General features: G+C 37.9%; 1 protein-coding gene across 1 annotated transcript in view; it reads right to left on the bottom strand.

Moving 5' to 3' along the window:
• The window catches only part of LOC100370357 (DNA-binding protein RFX6-like), a 30,339-nt gene extending 12,968 nt beyond the window's left edge, over window positions 1-17,371 (bottom strand). Inside the window, exons 1-6 of the mRNA XM_078008647.2 lie at window positions 17,173-17,371; window positions 13,649-13,832; window positions 12,362-12,485; window positions 5,057-5,118; window positions 2,502-2,579; window positions 1,106-1,133 (exon numbers count right to left, since the gene is read on the bottom strand). Coding sequence (XP_077864773.2) covers window positions 1,106-1,133; window positions 2,502-2,579; window positions 5,057-5,118; window positions 12,362-12,485; window positions 13,649-13,832; window positions 17,173-17,371 — 675 coding nt within the window. The remainder of the gene's footprint in view (window positions 1-1,105; window positions 1,134-2,501; window positions 2,580-5,056; window positions 5,119-12,361; window positions 12,486-13,648; window positions 13,833-17,172) is intronic.
• Between the last annotated feature and the right edge of the window lie 399 nt (window positions 17,372-17,770).

The raw sequence follows: 17,770 nt of genomic DNA, 5'->3' as shown, positions 1-17,770 counted from the left end.
TTTATTTTTCGACCAATCTGACAACTTCAGTGTGTACAGCTTGTACAGTTTGACCTGTGACCTTATCTACCAGGTACGGTTGAGCTGGAGTAAACACGGCGTGGTGTTCTCACCTCACTTTATCGCATTAGAACACCGCGGTTATTTATGTAACCGTTTTTAATTATTGCAAGCCTCTTAGCACTGCTCGTTTTCCAATAGTGTTAAATGACTAAGGTTAAATCAACTACTGCATCGCAGCCAGAACATCATGGAAATGGTAATAACGTTGGTTTTCGCACTGGGTGGGCCATTATTTCTAGTAGGGGTGGGCTGGAATCGTGGAAATAATTACAAAAAAAAGAATACGAAGTAATTCACATGAAAGCAGACTGGTGGCTTTCACGTGTGTTCACTAGAAACAGTGAATGCATATCACTAAACGAAAATAAATGAACTGTCCGCCATAACAATAATAGTTCACATATTTAAAAAAAACACAATTGTTCGACAACGCAGAAAATATTCCATCTGTTTTGAAAATGCAGGTATTCACGGAATATTTTTACAAATAAAATATTACGCAATCTAATTCGCACTTACTAACTACTGCTGTTTTACGAACAAAATTCAGTCATTTTTTTTTTCCGGGATCGGGTGTGGGCTTTGGTCATAATAATTTCCCGCCGAAATCACAGTCATGTACCACACTGACATTCGATAAATATTGCCACTATCTAATTCGGTCTGAACTAATAACGTAATTTAAAGATAACCGATTTTGTTGAATATTTAGCTCGTACTTCAAACACCTTAGTGACGACGGAGCCAACAAACAAAAGGGCCAACTCCGCAAGCTATGGCGTGATACACTGTGGAATGAAGTTAAAATTCAGCAACTTGTCGAAAAGTGCCAAAGAAAAAAACCTGATCCAACAAAGGCAGAAACACTTGAAACTGAACAACAATCAATCTTTCAACAATCTTGTCTCTTCATGGATAGAAACTATAAATTTTAGAAACAAGAAATGACGAAAACGTTGACTGGTGTATTGAGTAGCGACTAAACGACACGATGTCGTCGGTGCGCACACATTTCAACATGGCACGTTTGTCACCCACATACCTCATTCTTTAGTCTCGCTCCTGAAAACCTAAAAAAAAATAAAAATTCAATATAATTAGAGTTGAGAAAGACAGTGTGTATAAACAGGGGTCGTTTTAAACGATAAGTATCAAACAAGCCATGTCATTAGCAATTCCTGTCGATGAATATTAACGATAACGCATACATTAATATAATATGAATTAAAGAGATACTGATCAAGGACCGTTAATTGAGGTTTCGACAAATATCACATATCTAGGCTTAATAACACAGTACAAATATTTGAAAAGACAAAGACCTTCTTTACAGTGGTGCACATTAACCACACTCGCGGCGGGAGAAGAAAGGTGGTTTTATTTGATTAAACTTGACGAGGAAATCGCTGAGTAAATGCATGAACTTCACGTTTCGGTATAACACTGATAATTAACGTCATGGGACAAAACACGATGAGATGCTACAGACCGATATTAAATCGTGAATATTGATAAATATTTGTTTAATCTTAGGTACGGTACACAGTTCGGGACGAATTGTATTTTTCAATAAGAAATATGATTGAAAAGACCACGTGACACAGGTGTAGGTTTAGAATTGGGAAACAAAACAAACCCACCCAACAACAAAGCGCCCGGTCTAAATCAGCCCAATCAGGACGTAAACTTAACAGATCTCGAAACATCCGATACTGACCGGGCGTTTAAAACATGTTCAAGTTATTGAATTGTATTATATTGTTATTGTGTTGGACGGTCTGGTGGATTGGTATTTATCGAAACAACAGCAGATGTCAATAACTATCGGAGCCAAACTAACTTATCGAATCCGTCTCCCACTTATCCTGTAATTTATAGCAGTCTGGGGGATTAAACGAGAACACCTGATTTTTTATTTCATTTTTGAAATGTTGACTTGAAGCGCCATTCCATAATGATTTATATTGAACTCGTTTAGATGGAAGATTAACCTCGCCGTTCAACACAAATTCCGACTGACTGTGTCTGGCCAATAAGATTGTCGATATAACTGTCAGCAATGGGCGACGGTTCGCTGATGAACACGCTGATTTCATCCTTTATCGGACCAATCACGTTGTAATGTAACACATGTGACGGGTTGAACTAAATCGTTCAACTTAACCTATTAACACTACATGCTCTATTTCGTCTCGCGAGCGGCGATCAATACATTGAATATTCAAACCAACCCCACACGAAGAGTAAAGACGTTTACCCAGCCGTTTCCTGTAAACTATTACCGGTTATTGTCAATTTTATGTGGATCAATCCTCTGCTCAATAAAAGCAGGGTAAATAGGGGCGAATTCTATGTGAAGTGATGCACTAAGGCGGTGAAAGACAGGACAAGCACTGAATGATTGCCGACTACACAGTAACAAGCAACATAATCCATACCTTGTTAGTCCCTTGCCGCTGTAAACTGAATGATAATAGGCACTGGTTTCCTTTATTCCAATTCCATAATAATGATATCTGAAAATAAAATTAATTTGTTTTATTTCCTTCTTAACTTACTCAAAATCGGGGGTATTTTGTCCCCGTTCATATATACGAAGCAGACTGACGTGTTAATCACAGAATTTCAATTACGGCTGCGTGCTTGGTTCGTTTAATAGAAAGCCATGACAGGGTTTCTAGGGTCCAGGCAATTTTGCTAGCAACGCACAATTGGGACCTGAGGAGCTGTTGACCCGAAGCTTGTTAGCACTACCAAAAACTGTTGAAAAGCTCAGTCTAAAAAAACTGTAACTAGACAGGACTTGAGCTCCAAGGAAATATGGAATGTGTCTTACAGTATCTAGTTTTTTTTGTATCAAACTATTCTACTTCAAAACAAAACCCGGGACATATACTGGGGCGACGTCCTGCACGTATCATTGTGAATATCGCTATGACCATGAGCCGGACATTTACACGTGTAAACCAGCATGTATCAATGTCGTGTCACGGACGTACGTTCGTGCGAGGGGGCGTACGGTGGTGACGATGCCCGGCAGCCATACGATCGGTGTTGATCTAGGTATACATGCACATGTGCACGGCGGACGTTGTGGTGGTGCCCGGCAGCTCGTGCTTCATTGGCCATCATCGTTACATGGCGTACACACGGAGAGAGGTAGCACGGAAACTAGCAGAGACTGTTTTTAAGTAATAATCGAGAAACAAAGTCAACTACATCGTTAGTATAGACCACGAGAGGAGATATTAAATAGCTCGATCCAAATAGTAACAAAGGCGACGACCAACAGTTTATCACCGAGTAATGATGTTCGATTTCAGATTTAAACACTGCGAGGAGAAACCTAGAAACGATGCGGTGTTTGTGTAGCAGGTTATCGTCTCCTGAAGAGCGTCATAATTTTGAGATGGTGTCCTCCTTCATCAATCGGTATCCAAAACCTCTGTTGTTTTAATATCAACCTCCACAATATACTCGCATCATTATAATCGGCCAAAACATGAACTACAAGTTTCTCTCCCTGACAACCGATCCGGTCATTATTAGTTCATCTCACTTTTTTGAAACCGTTTGTTTTGTTTATAATCGCTAAATTGATTATTTTTCGGATAACTCTAGGTTATCTTCGACGCGCAACAACAGTGTTTATAAGAGCGTAATTTATCACAATACTCAGGTCTCAAGCTTCTTCCAATCGCTGAACCAATTACCGTCTCCGATACACTCGAAGAGTTATCATATATTTCCATGGGAACGGTGAGCGTATGGAGTATACAGTTGTCTTAAGCAGTCGTATAGCTTTGATTACTATTGACAACGCCCGATGGTTAACTGCAGAATAAACATCACATCCAACAAATAAGCGTAAATCAAAAGCATGGTGAAAATAAAGCTGGCAATTAGTAGTTGGAAATCAAAGAATTTGTAATTTACGTCCAGTCGGATGGCGACTGAGGCATTTTATCTCCGAGATAGAACTCTCTATAAAACATATTATAAAAACAGCCCACGCCCACCAGTAGATTGGAAGCTTCTTTGGAGGAGCTTTAGTACGAGTGTCCTTTTGACGTCACGGCTGCAGCTAAGGCATGGATGATCTCACATATTTGGAGTGCGTTTGAACGTGCAAATTGTTTGATTTTTTGTTGTTGTTGTTATTGTTGTTGTTTCATGCGACGGATCACTACTACATATCTGAGTTGAATTTGGTAAATACAAATTATTTTCACAGAAACTAAACGGTGGAGAAATGTGGTAAAACTACGCAAAACTAGGTATAATTATCGAGTGTTACAAACCTTTGCTGGTGTATTTATTACTACACTGATTTCGCAACTTTTAATTTATTAAACAGCGACTGGGGGCAGACATTTGTCACAGTGTTGCATAATATAAACCCCGGTCGATGGTACAAGAAGTAACACAAAACAACTTTTATGGATATTGGAAACCACACGATTACGTATCACGCCGCTTTCAAATCCTAACAATGGGGGGAACTGTATACTATAATACTGTATAATATGGCATATGTTGTGACAAGAAAAAAAAAGCCAACATATGTAGTAGTAGGTAGGTACGTTGAATCTAGGTAGTAAAACAATAAAATTGGTATTTCGCGAGAAGAGGTGCTTTTTTTTTAGAAGCAAGACGTCGTTAATTTTAGTTGTTGTGTCCACATCACACGAAACACAAACACAAATTATACACGCAAAAATTAGTCAGACGAAAAAGGAGCATGTAGTTTAAAAAAACAAGCACTTTTCTTGGGTAATAATTATACAATCCATTGCGTGTCATGTGTGATTGTTCTGAGGTTAAACAAATTAAACAGTGTAGACATATATAGTCAGGTAGGCGCTATCAAAGTTTCATGGCAGCCAAGAAGTCGCCACTCAACAGACTAAATATTTTATTTCGGAAAATAAATGTGTCAGTTATATCCAATTCGGCATAGCAGCTATGTCACAGCATGTCAGAATAGACTTACTTCGAATGACCCCTCGTGCCCAGTCGTCTTGTCGTCAGGTGAGGGAACTTCTGTCGGATTGTCTGCAAAGGAAGGAAAAAAGTACAGTGCTATCATCATAAAGTCGTTTTACATTCTAACTGGAGTGATAAATTACTACGTCTTAATCCGTAAGGTTACGCCGTGAAAAACAGGTGCGCTCCGTAATCGGGTTTTATTGTGAAATACCAACATGAGAAGAGACTTAATGGTGGATGATCGTTATTCTGAAAACGTTTAAACTGTCACTTTAAGTCAGTGCCACTTCACAACATTTGCGAAGTCGAATGCTGCTGCGTGGTCACTTTTTTTATGAATCGTGTGTAGACCCATGTGAGTAAAACACGCTTGATCAGATCGAACGTGTTTTAATGCCTTCGAAGGTTGCGCCTACTTCTGTTTTCATGCTGACGGTGATATTTCAAGCACCATCCCGTCTAAACAGATGCTACAAGTGATTAAAGTTGATTTGAGAGTAGAATTCGAGAACAAAGCAACATTTTGTGATAAATGTGCAGAGAACAAAATCGTATTTTGGTCATCATTTCGATTTTTTAATCGTATATTCCAAATAAGGTCAATATAATACCAAAACTAGTATGCGAACTATGAACGTGTCACAAACATTGACGATGATGATATCATCAGATATGCCGTAGTCTTCGTCGTCTCATGGTATTCAAATTAAATTTGACTGCAAAATTGAGTCGATCTATAGCTATTAAAAATCACACTGGGTGCAAACGCATATTCTAATCAACTCTGGCGACATAAATTCGAATAATAATAAACGATATTCAATATTTTCGTCATACAGTGGTCACAACGTTATGTAATCGATGTTGATTGGTAACACCATTAATTTAAAATATGAGTTTTATCCGATGAGGTGTACTCAAAAAAAAAAACACGTCTTTTGGTTCATGGCGGGGCAGCGTTTTCATCAAATTCAAAGTTTTGAGATTCTGTACAATAGTGTGGTATCCCATATAGGTGGCGAGCATCCCAAACACAACGGATATATGTCACCCAAACCCGAAAACCTTGTTTCCATAGACGGTATTTGAAAACTCAATCTATGCTTTGTCGTTCGTGATCAAATTGCAGGCAAAATTCGGAGAAGTGCTTTCTATATTCTCCAACAAAATTAAATCGGAATATGTATAGTATTTGTTATTGGATATTGATGGGTGACAAATTCCTTATTGTACCCCATTCGACAATACTGATAGGAGTGAATGGCCTGAAGAGTATGAGCACCATTGAAAAATAATAACAATACGCCTTTTAAATCCAAAAATCGTTTAACTCTAAGACAGTTTTGTGAAAAACATATTTCCGCGTAAAACGCTTAAAAGTAAAATACGGCGATAATAACTTTAATGGCCTGAACATTTATCACCCGAAATTAACATCAGAGCCCGAAATAAATACGCACGGGTTCAGGGGTCAGTGTGTGCCAGTTGGTACCGCGTACGTGTCCTATTATTAACGCATTTATCGTGCACACTGGCGTCACGAGACGTGCATACAGGCTGCTGAGTGAGCTAAATCAGACACTCACCGCGAGTCTGAGTAGTTTTAAATTATAGCTCTGCTATCGACAGTGCCAAGGCTGCAAATTGCAGGTGTACACAGAGATTGATCGTACTGGACCTCAGTTGACCTTGGCAGGGAGACGGACTTCGAATTGAGTTTGCATCCTCGGATCACCTGATTGAGGGTTTGACCATAAGAAACTCTGCATGGGTCGATGCTATAAAAGCTGTCCAAATGTGTTTTTTTTTTTCATTTAAATTTGAGCTGTATTTTCAGGTTTATGCTTGAACAAATTTTGTTGTGTTTTTCCCCTTGTTTTTTTTTTTTTTTTTTTTTTTTTTGTATAAATTGTATATACGTGTCATTTTCCATTTTTCCCAGGTCGGATCGGTGAATATTCCGGCGATGTAAAAACAAAGTGAATGAGTACGTCATTTTTAATCATTTGCAAACATTTTTGTTCATTTATTATTAGTGGTTTCGGACTGTAGCTGTTCAGCTGCGATATGTATTTAATAAGGCCATGCCCGAAATATAAATATGGCGTGCATTAAAACTTGTATTGTGTCCGACCAAGTCGAGACGCGGGTGTTTCTACTCTTGTCTTCACTCACCGCTTCATGAAGCTTTCTGGATGACCCGGATGAAGTCTAATTACAATATCCCCTGTGAAATTAAATGTTAGGCGCGGAATGTAATTTCAGCAGTTAATTCTAGAAATGTTTCACGAGCTTTTTGTTGATTTAGTGACGAAAACAATCTGTAAATGAATAACTTGTAGTGATGGTAGTAGTAGTATTCTCTCGGTCGGCGTGCTGTCTACATAATTGTATTTTATAGTACATATGGAGAGGGATTTATAGATGATCGTGACCGTCATATCGAAATTTGGGGGTGTCAATCGTGATATCGTTTTATTGCCCAATCTATCAGTGTCACCCCTGTCAGAATGTACTCAAACGTGCTATATTACAACCTTGAATCCGGCAGTTCAATGATATGGTATTTTAGAATAAGTTCAGCCTTGAGTTGACGGAAATTACAATTTTTATCGAAAATAATTCAAATACAAACGCATGTACTTGTCGGGGTCAATTTTAAAGTGAAACACATACTAGTGACAGAAACATGAACCAAATTCTGTGAATATCACGTCCAAGTTCACATCTATGACTCGAAAACTAGTTTACAGTTGTGAATTGTCTTAAATTTTGTCATATTTACGACCTATCCATCATCTGTAGCTATATTGTAAGGTGATTTATTAACGGATAATCCGATGGTGTTTGTTTATACTAAACAATTTCGTCCACTTTTTTATTATTGTTTATTTTCACACTGATTAAGGATCTAACGCCCTGACGTTATGAGTTGACTATCACGTGTTTACTAAGGTGACAAGATCCAATTATGAAAACGCAAGAGGGGGAAGTACTCGATATTGAATTTGTTCACATTTTATAAACATCAACCATATTAACCGTAGACAATTTGTATTCATAAACAATAACAGGCGTGCATGATCTGCTCATAACTTGGATTGGAATTTAGTTGGATGTCCATTTATGTTTGTTTTCTAGTGAACACGGAGTACATGTATAATTTTTCCTAAACACTACACTACACTACACTACGCTACGCTACACTACACTACACTACACTACACTACACTACACTACACTACACTACACTACACTACACACTACACACTACACACTACACTACACTACACTACACTACACTACACTACACTACACTACACTACACTACACTACACTACACTACACTACACTACACTACACTACACTGCTCTGCTATGCACTGGGCTGGAAAATCATGAGATAGACGTATTTTAATCTTTTCTATACAAGTAGCCTTCTGAAGTCAAAATAAAGTCTTTTACAAAAAGGTGTGACTGACCTCTGACCCTATTTACTTCATCGCATGATCCGTTGATCAACAGGTGGCTGATGTGAACGTATGTGTCAATTTCACAGACGTGTTATTTACCGCCTCTCAAATACTAAACACGCATTGTTTTACAAGTATCTATCTGTTTTTTACTCGTTCTTTCTGTTATTTTATTATCATCAAAATGAATACACGAGTAATGTATATTACGTCATTTCGAGGACATAGTCTTGAGTGGTCAAATTATGGTTTTCTCTTCAGTTTTTTACAGAGATTGGTTGAGTAACAATTCACTACTTGTGGGTTATGATGGGGATAACAATTGTCTTTCACAAATCCGAAGTTGAAATATAATCATGTATCTAAACACTGTGATTACAAAATTCAGCAACACTCCTGAGGAAGAGCTTTCAATAGAAAAAAAAAATGACCGACAGAATGAAAAACGAACTATCCAAATAATATACCCTTTGCGGGTTTCTGCGTGACGTGAAATAAAAATAACAAAGCAATCCGTTAAGTGTCCGTTTTATAACATCAAGTGTTTGCACGTAAACTTTCGACTTATATTAACGTTATCTGCTGGAAATGTACAATCGTTTTTCACATGAGCCGTTCACAGTGCTCGTCTTGTACGAAATCAGCTTCAAACTAGCTTCAGACTAATAATTCTAGTCTGAGAACGAGCCAACAGTGTTGCTGGTGTAATCTAACACCGTATCCTGTTCATATGAAGGAACCCGACAAATCCTATTCCGTGCCACTATTTTTTTTTCAAATAGAAAAACGACGAAAATGTTCACAGTCCTAATAGTTAATATCCAAGTTCTTTTTCGGAACAGCTTTTAAGATTTAAAACGAACTAGAAACATCTCGCGGTCACTACCATTTATTCATTTTAAACTAGTCTAGTATGTTCTTGTCCTGTTTGTGATAACAGGCGATGTTTAGATACCGAGTTGCAAGATATAGAGTTGTTGACATTTTGATTCGATCAGTCTGGTTACATAAACTACAAGGCAGTGAGATTGTGCCTTACAGAAATTTAACGGGTTTCGTTTGATCACAAACTTCAAACAATGGCTCAAGCCCCCCCCCCTCCTACCCCTCTCACCTAGAATTACATCTGGTGGCAGCTTGTATCGAATGCAATTCCCTGTATTTTAAAACTGTTATGCGTCGAATGGCGCCTGTGATTTCAAACAAACTATTACCATTTTGTGAGTAGATTTTTTAGCGAAAACTTTCATGATTTGACAAGGCGGACTAGTAAATGCACGCTGAGTACTCAGGCTCAACTGGTGCAACTTTCCCAATAGTATTAGTATTAGTAACCAGTGCGGTTAAATCAGTTCATTATTTTTTTTAAATATTGTGACAATACTTTTTTACATATACCAATTTTAGACTATAAAACACAACGACTCGTTCTACGTGTAAAACATACTGTTGTATGTTATTGTCTTCTACAGGAAGTCTAATTGCGGTGCCACGCCTGAATTAATTTAAGTAAGTGGAGCCGGTCCACATCGGGCCAGTAACAGGTAAACACAATGAGTTAACATATTGGCTCAAAACTCAAAACACAGTTAGCTTAAGAATTGTATATTCAAGACATAATTTTTAGTTTTACCTCAATTCTAGTGTATCCCAATACATAAACTGAAACAATACCGTAAGTTGCTATAATTATTTAAATTTGTTGAAAAACGTTTTGCAAGAAACATTTGTTATTTACGTCGCAGCCAGCCCACACTGTAAAATACGTCACATATTACGTTGTTATCAATTTGTCAAACTTTGTCGTTCAAATAAGGCTTTGTTCGCATGTTATCACGAGCGATCCCGGTGAGATTGTCTCCGGTTCCAGTTTCACCATATCACGCTGTACCAATCAGGACGACTACATACTAGTATTTTCACAGAAATTGAATTTAGAATGTCATTTAAATCAACCGTGGTGTATCATTCGATGATTAAAACGCTATATAAAAGCCGATAATTTAAAAAAAAAATATCACCGATGTTAACACCTGTCAGTTTCACACGTGGTAGAACTATCACAGTATTTTGATTAGTCCGCGCGTTGGCTTGACACAGGGTATATCGTGTTTTATTAAACTGAGAAAATAGTCACGTGTTCAAAACAATTACCGGGCACCCGGAATGATAAATGATAACGCACAGCGCATGGGGAGAATATGTTGGACGTAACACGTCTACGAGGAACAGTAAAATCCACAAATACAAATTAAAACGTACGAGTTTATGAATCGGGCCCATTTCATTTGACTCTCGTTCTGTTAGTTTTGTTGGTAATATTTTACACTTTATTTAAGCGCCGTAAATTACGTTGCAAACTATAAAACCTCTGCATTCCCAGTTTCGACTGGGTCACCAGGTCTAAGGGGTGTGATATCGTTATAATCCACTGTGGTTACAGCTGCATGGCTAGAGTTGACCTCAAAACAACCAGATTTATTTCTCTGATAACGAGATGTAATGAATCCAATGCCAACATCCAAATAAGTCTCCGATTTATCGCCATGTTTTATGCTTGTGATTAAAACAAATCTGGACCGAATATGATTTTAGAGTGCTTGAAATCTCGAAAGATTGAATAGAATGTGACAACGTTTGGAGTTCATCTCAGCCAGACACAATGTAAACTTGTTTACAACTGATGCCTAATTTTATAGCGGATTTTACATTGTGTGTTTTTTACGAACGGTTTCAAACGCGATTGTTCAAGTGAGTAAGAAAGAAGGCAATACAATAAAACCGTGGCAATTAAGTGAATTATTAGAATAGTTGGAGTTATGGCCAACATAAAAAACCATGCCGACAAATGAAGGGGGGATTTTCAATTGTTATGTTTATAATTTAAAGCTGGGTCCTCCTGTTTTTTCTGTAAGTACTGCATTACTGAAATCAAGCCCGTATGTACCTCGGTGTGACACGCTCCACGACAGTCGTCCACGAACTTCCTCTTACACAAAAAAAATATGACAGATTTTTACGAAATAATAATGTTAGGCAATAATTGCAATTGCTACCAGGAACAATTTAATCCAATGATAATATGTACAATTAAATGTTGCTTTATGTTATTGGGAGCGACAAACTAGATAATCAACGGCACAGTAGGAGTAGTCGTGTTTTGAGATTTGACGGGCCGTACTTTGTGAGCCTGTGTGAAACATAAAATAAAGCACGCACATATAAATACCATATCATAGTTAATTAAAATACAAATTAAGGTAATTTCAAAGACCAAGGAAATATATATAGGATATCCAATTCGTGTACGCGTATTATGTAGTCATTTTCATAACTTGTTCTCAGAAGCGAGGAACATATAAACATTTCTACACGAGATCAATAAATATATTATTACACAGTCATGGATTATGATATAACGAAGTGCACTATGCTCAGACTGTATTAAATATTTTTGATATAACTTTTAATTTAGCGTCTGTTAATGCCGCGATTTGATTTTATGACTCTTTTATTGTACCGTATTTTAAATTGCTATTCCATTTTATGTGATATATACCAACTGGATTGAACGCATCGTTAGACATCACCCCATGTCCCCCCCCAAAAAAGAACGCATTGTCGGACCCCACCCCGTCCCTCCAAAATGAATCATTGTCAGACCCACCCTCCCGGCACCCCCTAAAAAAAAGCATTGTCAGAGCCACCAAATACGCTTCTGTTGTGAGTTTGTCTTTCTTCGTCGATTAACACATATACTAGAAAAAATAAATATGCGAATATAAATCGATCAGAAATACTCGTTCGCCATCACTAATAACACTCGAAATACAGTACCTTTCCAAATGTTGCGGCACAGGCTGGCTCGAGTTTCTCTTTTCTACAGAAATCTAAATAATGTGCATATAATATACAGCGCGGTAGGCATACTCCTTCACACATACAATAATTTTCTTCCAACCTAGTGAATAAAAATACAAAAAATTATCCAAAAGGGTCGATTACATGCCCGGCTTACTCTCTTATTCTCATACAAATACACTTACACCAGTACCAGTAAATGGTTATGGTTGAAACTAGTATATTTGAATGCTAAGAAATGGGGAGATCATTTGACCACAGCTAATAACTAGTTTTTATGTTTGAATTTGATGGGTTTCGTTCAAGCTTTGGAGTTTTCTTAATGCGCCAGCCAATGTTCAAAAATGTGTCTAAAGTTAATGTTAAACGTCGGTACCATCTCGGATCTTCTCCGTGAATGCGTAACCGAGTGAGATACATGACCGAGTTTGACGTTAGTACCATCTCGGTTCTTCTCCGTGAAAGCGTAGACGAGTGAGATACATGACCGAGTTTGACGTTAACATATATTGGACACCCTACGACAAACCTTGAAAAAACTTCACATTGACTGACTGACTGATCAATCGGCAATTTGGACCTATATTTGATCATCTGTCAATCTTTTCTCTCTTAGAATATAAAGAAACGATACACAATGCAATAAATCGAGTTCTACGTACATAACAAAAATACATCTGCTTGACTTTATAAAATCATGTTCTATGAGTGTACAAACTAAAACACGAACAAGCAACTCGATTATGTGTTATCAACATGAATCATTTGGGATCTTTATTTAATTAATTAGCGCGTTTGGTTTTATTTGAATGTGATTAAAACTAGTACAAACACTAACGTTGTCTGTGATTCGCCAATCCTTACTCTTATTGGTCCAGGGATTTGTTTGATACAAGTGCATGGTCGGTCAGCGGCACAACAAAGGATCGGGCGATCGGGTTATGAATTGTTTACTAAGTTAGTTAATCCGAACTAATCTAGCTAATAATCATGTTCAACTACATGACTATCATTCATTCAATAGATACGGTGAAAAAAGCTAAAAATAAAACAGAATTACGATTTTAGTAGCGACACCTACAGTTGACAATGTAAAGGTCAAGTTTCCTTTAAATTGGCGTGCTCGATAGAAAAAAAAAAGAGCCTGTCATCGCCGAGGGACCGTTTTCGCTTCAGAGAAGCAACAGTTCTTTTTTATATATGTTGTTCAACAGGCTAACTAACTTCATTCAATATTTCCTCCTCATAGCATTTCATACTTACCAGCTTAAAGTTAAACCGGTCTGTCGTTTTTTATCTTTCATGATTTGTGCTACAGTCCTCCTCGTCGAGTTCCCGCCGTCGCTTTTTAAATTTGGTTTGATGTCACCTTTCTTGACGCCTTTCACGTAATCTTCGTCATCGTCGGAAAATTCATCCTCGTCCACAGATTCTTCCGTTTCGGGGTCTAGAACAAACATTCGTCAAAATAACGTTTAGTTGTTATTTCGGATCACGTGCTCACATCCCATTCAGACTTGTATAAGGCTTTATCGCAAATCGTTCGCCTAGAGCTCAGATCACTAGAACAATTTTACCCGACACATATATCAACATGTACTGGAGTATTCTTGTTGTTGCAGTTTTGGATTTTTTTTCTCGGTATTCCTTGTTTGTTTAATAAAACGTAAAAGTTACGTGAACATGTTTCAAAGCAAATATGGTTAATGTGAGTTAATATTTGCGTTTCATGAATATAATATTTGAAAAATTTAAATACATTAAAAAAAGCAACAATTAGGGACATGAAACGAAAAGAAAGTCAGAGATATTTAATTAAAACTAAAATACACATATTTAATAAAGAACGCATACTTTATTTGTGACACAAACTAATACTATTTAAGTAACTGTTATGACAATACGGTGAGCGGTTCCAAATGCTATCGTAATCTGAAGTCCGTGGAGACGCACTACAACCGGGACTGTTCTTCTCCCGGCATGTTATAAATAGAATAAATCGTTTTATCCATTAAATTATTCATAACATTGCGTTTTGTTACTTAGAGGTAGACGTGCCCATACAATAGCAATTCACTGTGGTAGCATATGCTGCGCTAGATTTCTGTCTGAAATTTTAAAATCCCAGTAACCAAGCAGAGTACACTCGTCATCTGGTTTGTCACAGATGTCGAATAAATCACATCATAACTTCAACAACAACCGACAATATGTTTTTTAAAGTTAGAAAAGTGATTTTGTTTGCATCGTAATTGCCGTATTGGCTGTCTGTTTAACTGGTGCATTTGGTTTGACAAAAATGTTCATTTCTTTATACGGAATCGTTGAACGCGCACAACCTCTACAATCGTTGAACGCGCACAACGTCTACCCATTCAGGCTATTGCGTCCCCTTTGTGTCAATAAACGCAAACATGCTTTATAATATTTATGAATATTAGAATAACAATTATGATAATATAAAACTAGACTAACAGCTTACGTAGTATACGATATTCCCGCTATCTGTAATGAGTAAACCCGCAGACTAATTATTAGTACGAGGTCCAACTACATCATGCTCTCGATGTAATCCTGAGACATATTTGAAAGCAGATTGCTCTGGCCACAATGTCTATCGACCGTGGTGTGTCGGTCCTTGTAATGATCATCTAACATTTCTAGTACATTAAACCGTGTCATGATTCGACCATGTTACACGTTGGTTTAGAAAAAAAACTCCAAATCACTCGGCAACACAGTGCCAGACGCTCAGACCGACTCCGCCTGCTTGTCGACACCTCTATTCTTACGCGTGACCGGCTCCGCCTGCTTATCAACGCGTGTATTGTGATGCACACTATTTGTTTCATGCTTTATTTAATTATATACTTTTAAAACTACGTTTGTTGATCTTTGGTATTCCCCTGAAATCTGATCGGGATAAATAAAACTTTAGGATAATCTTATCGATTGTAATAATCTTCACATAAGGTGCCGAACTCGGCGGTGTTTGTGGCTTCTTTCTACAGCCGACGGTTACATTGATTTGCAAATAGTCTGCATTCAATCGTAATCCCATTCGTAGGATAAAACAAATGTATAAATCAAATTGGATTCCCTTTGGGCGACCAAAAACACCGTGAGTTTTACTTATCCTAAAATCACATTTTGACAATATAGTACTTATCATTTATTCATATGAGTTGGACACTACTTCCATCGAATATTAATACAAGGTTAAACTCAAAGCGTCGTTTGAGAAAATTATTGAAAATAATATATTTATTAGGTTATTGTCTGGAAAAAATAACAGGCCACATTCCTAATTTGGTCGAAGTATTTGTATTATTGTATCTAATTCGAAGCAAGAAGCAAAACGATTGAGGCTCGAGTCGGATGAACAATGGCGACTATCATTCAAAGCGTTCGTGACAAAGAATGTCTGCCATTGTTTTGGGTGCACGGGTGAAGCTAAACGAAGGAAATTTTGACATCTATGTTTTGTTTATAGGGATGTGTCATTTCTTTATGCGTTCAGTCATATGTAATATTATCGATATGGGTTGAGATTACATACATTCCTTAGCGACACTGAGATAAGTACCAATCCTAGACGACGGTCAAGAGAGATCACGTCTGAAATTACCAAAACGTTTCCACACAACATAGCTACGGGGAAGCCCTCCAACGACAGTTGACCGCCATAACTACAGAACCATCCACTATGTGAAATATATGCCTGTTCTTAGTGTTGCCAACTCCATGACTACAGGGGAACTCTAATGTACGTTAGCTGGACGATGCCATAGTTACACCTGATTCATCGCTGTTATAGCTACTCCTAGACATACGTGGTGTTACTTACTATGCCCTACTACCTGTACACGAGGCAGTTTGTTGTACACCGACACGCGCATTTCTTGTAATAGCATTCTGTTTTTTAGACTAGTCGCCGTCGGACGGCATGGAGATCTCAGGTATCGAGGTGCTACGATAATTTCACACCATAGCTATATATTAAACACATGCGAATAACAACTTCAATTTAGCGACTGTCCCGTTACTTTCGTCCTTGGAGAAACCCAGCTTTCTCAGATGTTAGAAAAAAAAATGGTTTCTAAGCTGACCCTTGTACCGAATATAAAATTCGAGAATTTGACACGGGAATGATTGGACGATCTTGCATAGTTTGCCGGTTTACTAAGTTGCCTACACGTCATAGTTTTAACGTCAAGTAGTTGTCTCGTCCTATTTTCTTTTTTGAAAGTCAGTCATGTTGTTTTCCGAGTTCAATCCAGATTTACTTAGAATGAGGTGGCCCAACGTCTCATTCGTACAACTCAATATAAACCATTAGACACAATATACACACATTGCAGACGTTCACAGTGCAACATGGAATGAAACATTTAACACATAAAGTACATTTATCTGTACTTTACAATTACGAATATTGTGTATATTTTATTTCTAACACTACGCACATAAGCCCTCGGTTTTCGAGCGTCACAGCCAAGAGAACAATACTCAATACATTTCTGACCAATGTGATTGATTGTGAAATATACCTATAATTTAGTTGGGTCATGTTTCAATGTGGGTCACCCAAGTCCAGCGTCGTTGGACTTGACAGATGATTTTATTTATTCATTATTGATATTTTATTTTTCGGTAGTATTGGTTTTATTTCGAGTACGTTTTTTTCAGAAAACCGTTATGCTAACTGTTGATGCAAAATAGTGTATCTCATCAAATGTATCCATTTCTATGACAAGTTAAATATCTCTCAAAGTGTTTCAACTTACCTGATCTGTTTTCTTCGATTTCACGCGGTGATTCCATTCTGGCGCATTTTGGTTTGGGGCCTCGTTTGCTGATTACGCTAACGGTTCGCTTCATCAAGTTGTGCGAGCCGTTTGAGGCATTCACTGCCACGGTGGAATTGTTGTCCATGTCGTGCACCGTACGCGAAATTGTACGCGTGTTTGGCACGGTGCGGGGCATAGTCGTGTTCAAGGACACGCAAATAACAAAATCAATTCAAGAAGAAAATGTCTACACGTCTTTCAGTTCAGGGGAGCGATCTGGGGTCAGCCGCGTGCTGTAGTTCAACAACTCTACGGTGAATTTATAGCTCAATATATGCAAGGAATTTGAAGGATATGAATACTACCCTTATACGCGAAGAACTAGAAATTTCGTTTTTGCCACAGGACCGCCGATTTTAAAGACCTCGGTAGCTTCCGTGAACTTCTACGATAGCGGGGTGGGTGTAAATAAAACCGTCCTCGCAACCGGAATGCTTACGATATATATCGGAAACGTCTGTAAGTCCGTGTTGTTCGCACATGAACACAACAAAGGCAGTCTCTCCAGTCGAAGACCGCGGTGTTGGCTTGTCTA

This window comes from Saccoglossus kowalevskii, chromosome 7, assembly GCF_978046115.1.
Source record: "Saccoglossus kowalevskii chromosome 7, keSacKowa6.1, whole genome shotgun sequence".
Taxonomy (NCBI): Eukaryota; Metazoa; Hemichordata; class Enteropneusta; family Harrimaniidae; genus Saccoglossus; species Saccoglossus kowalevskii.
This window is presented reverse-complemented; position numbering and strand designations above follow the sequence as displayed.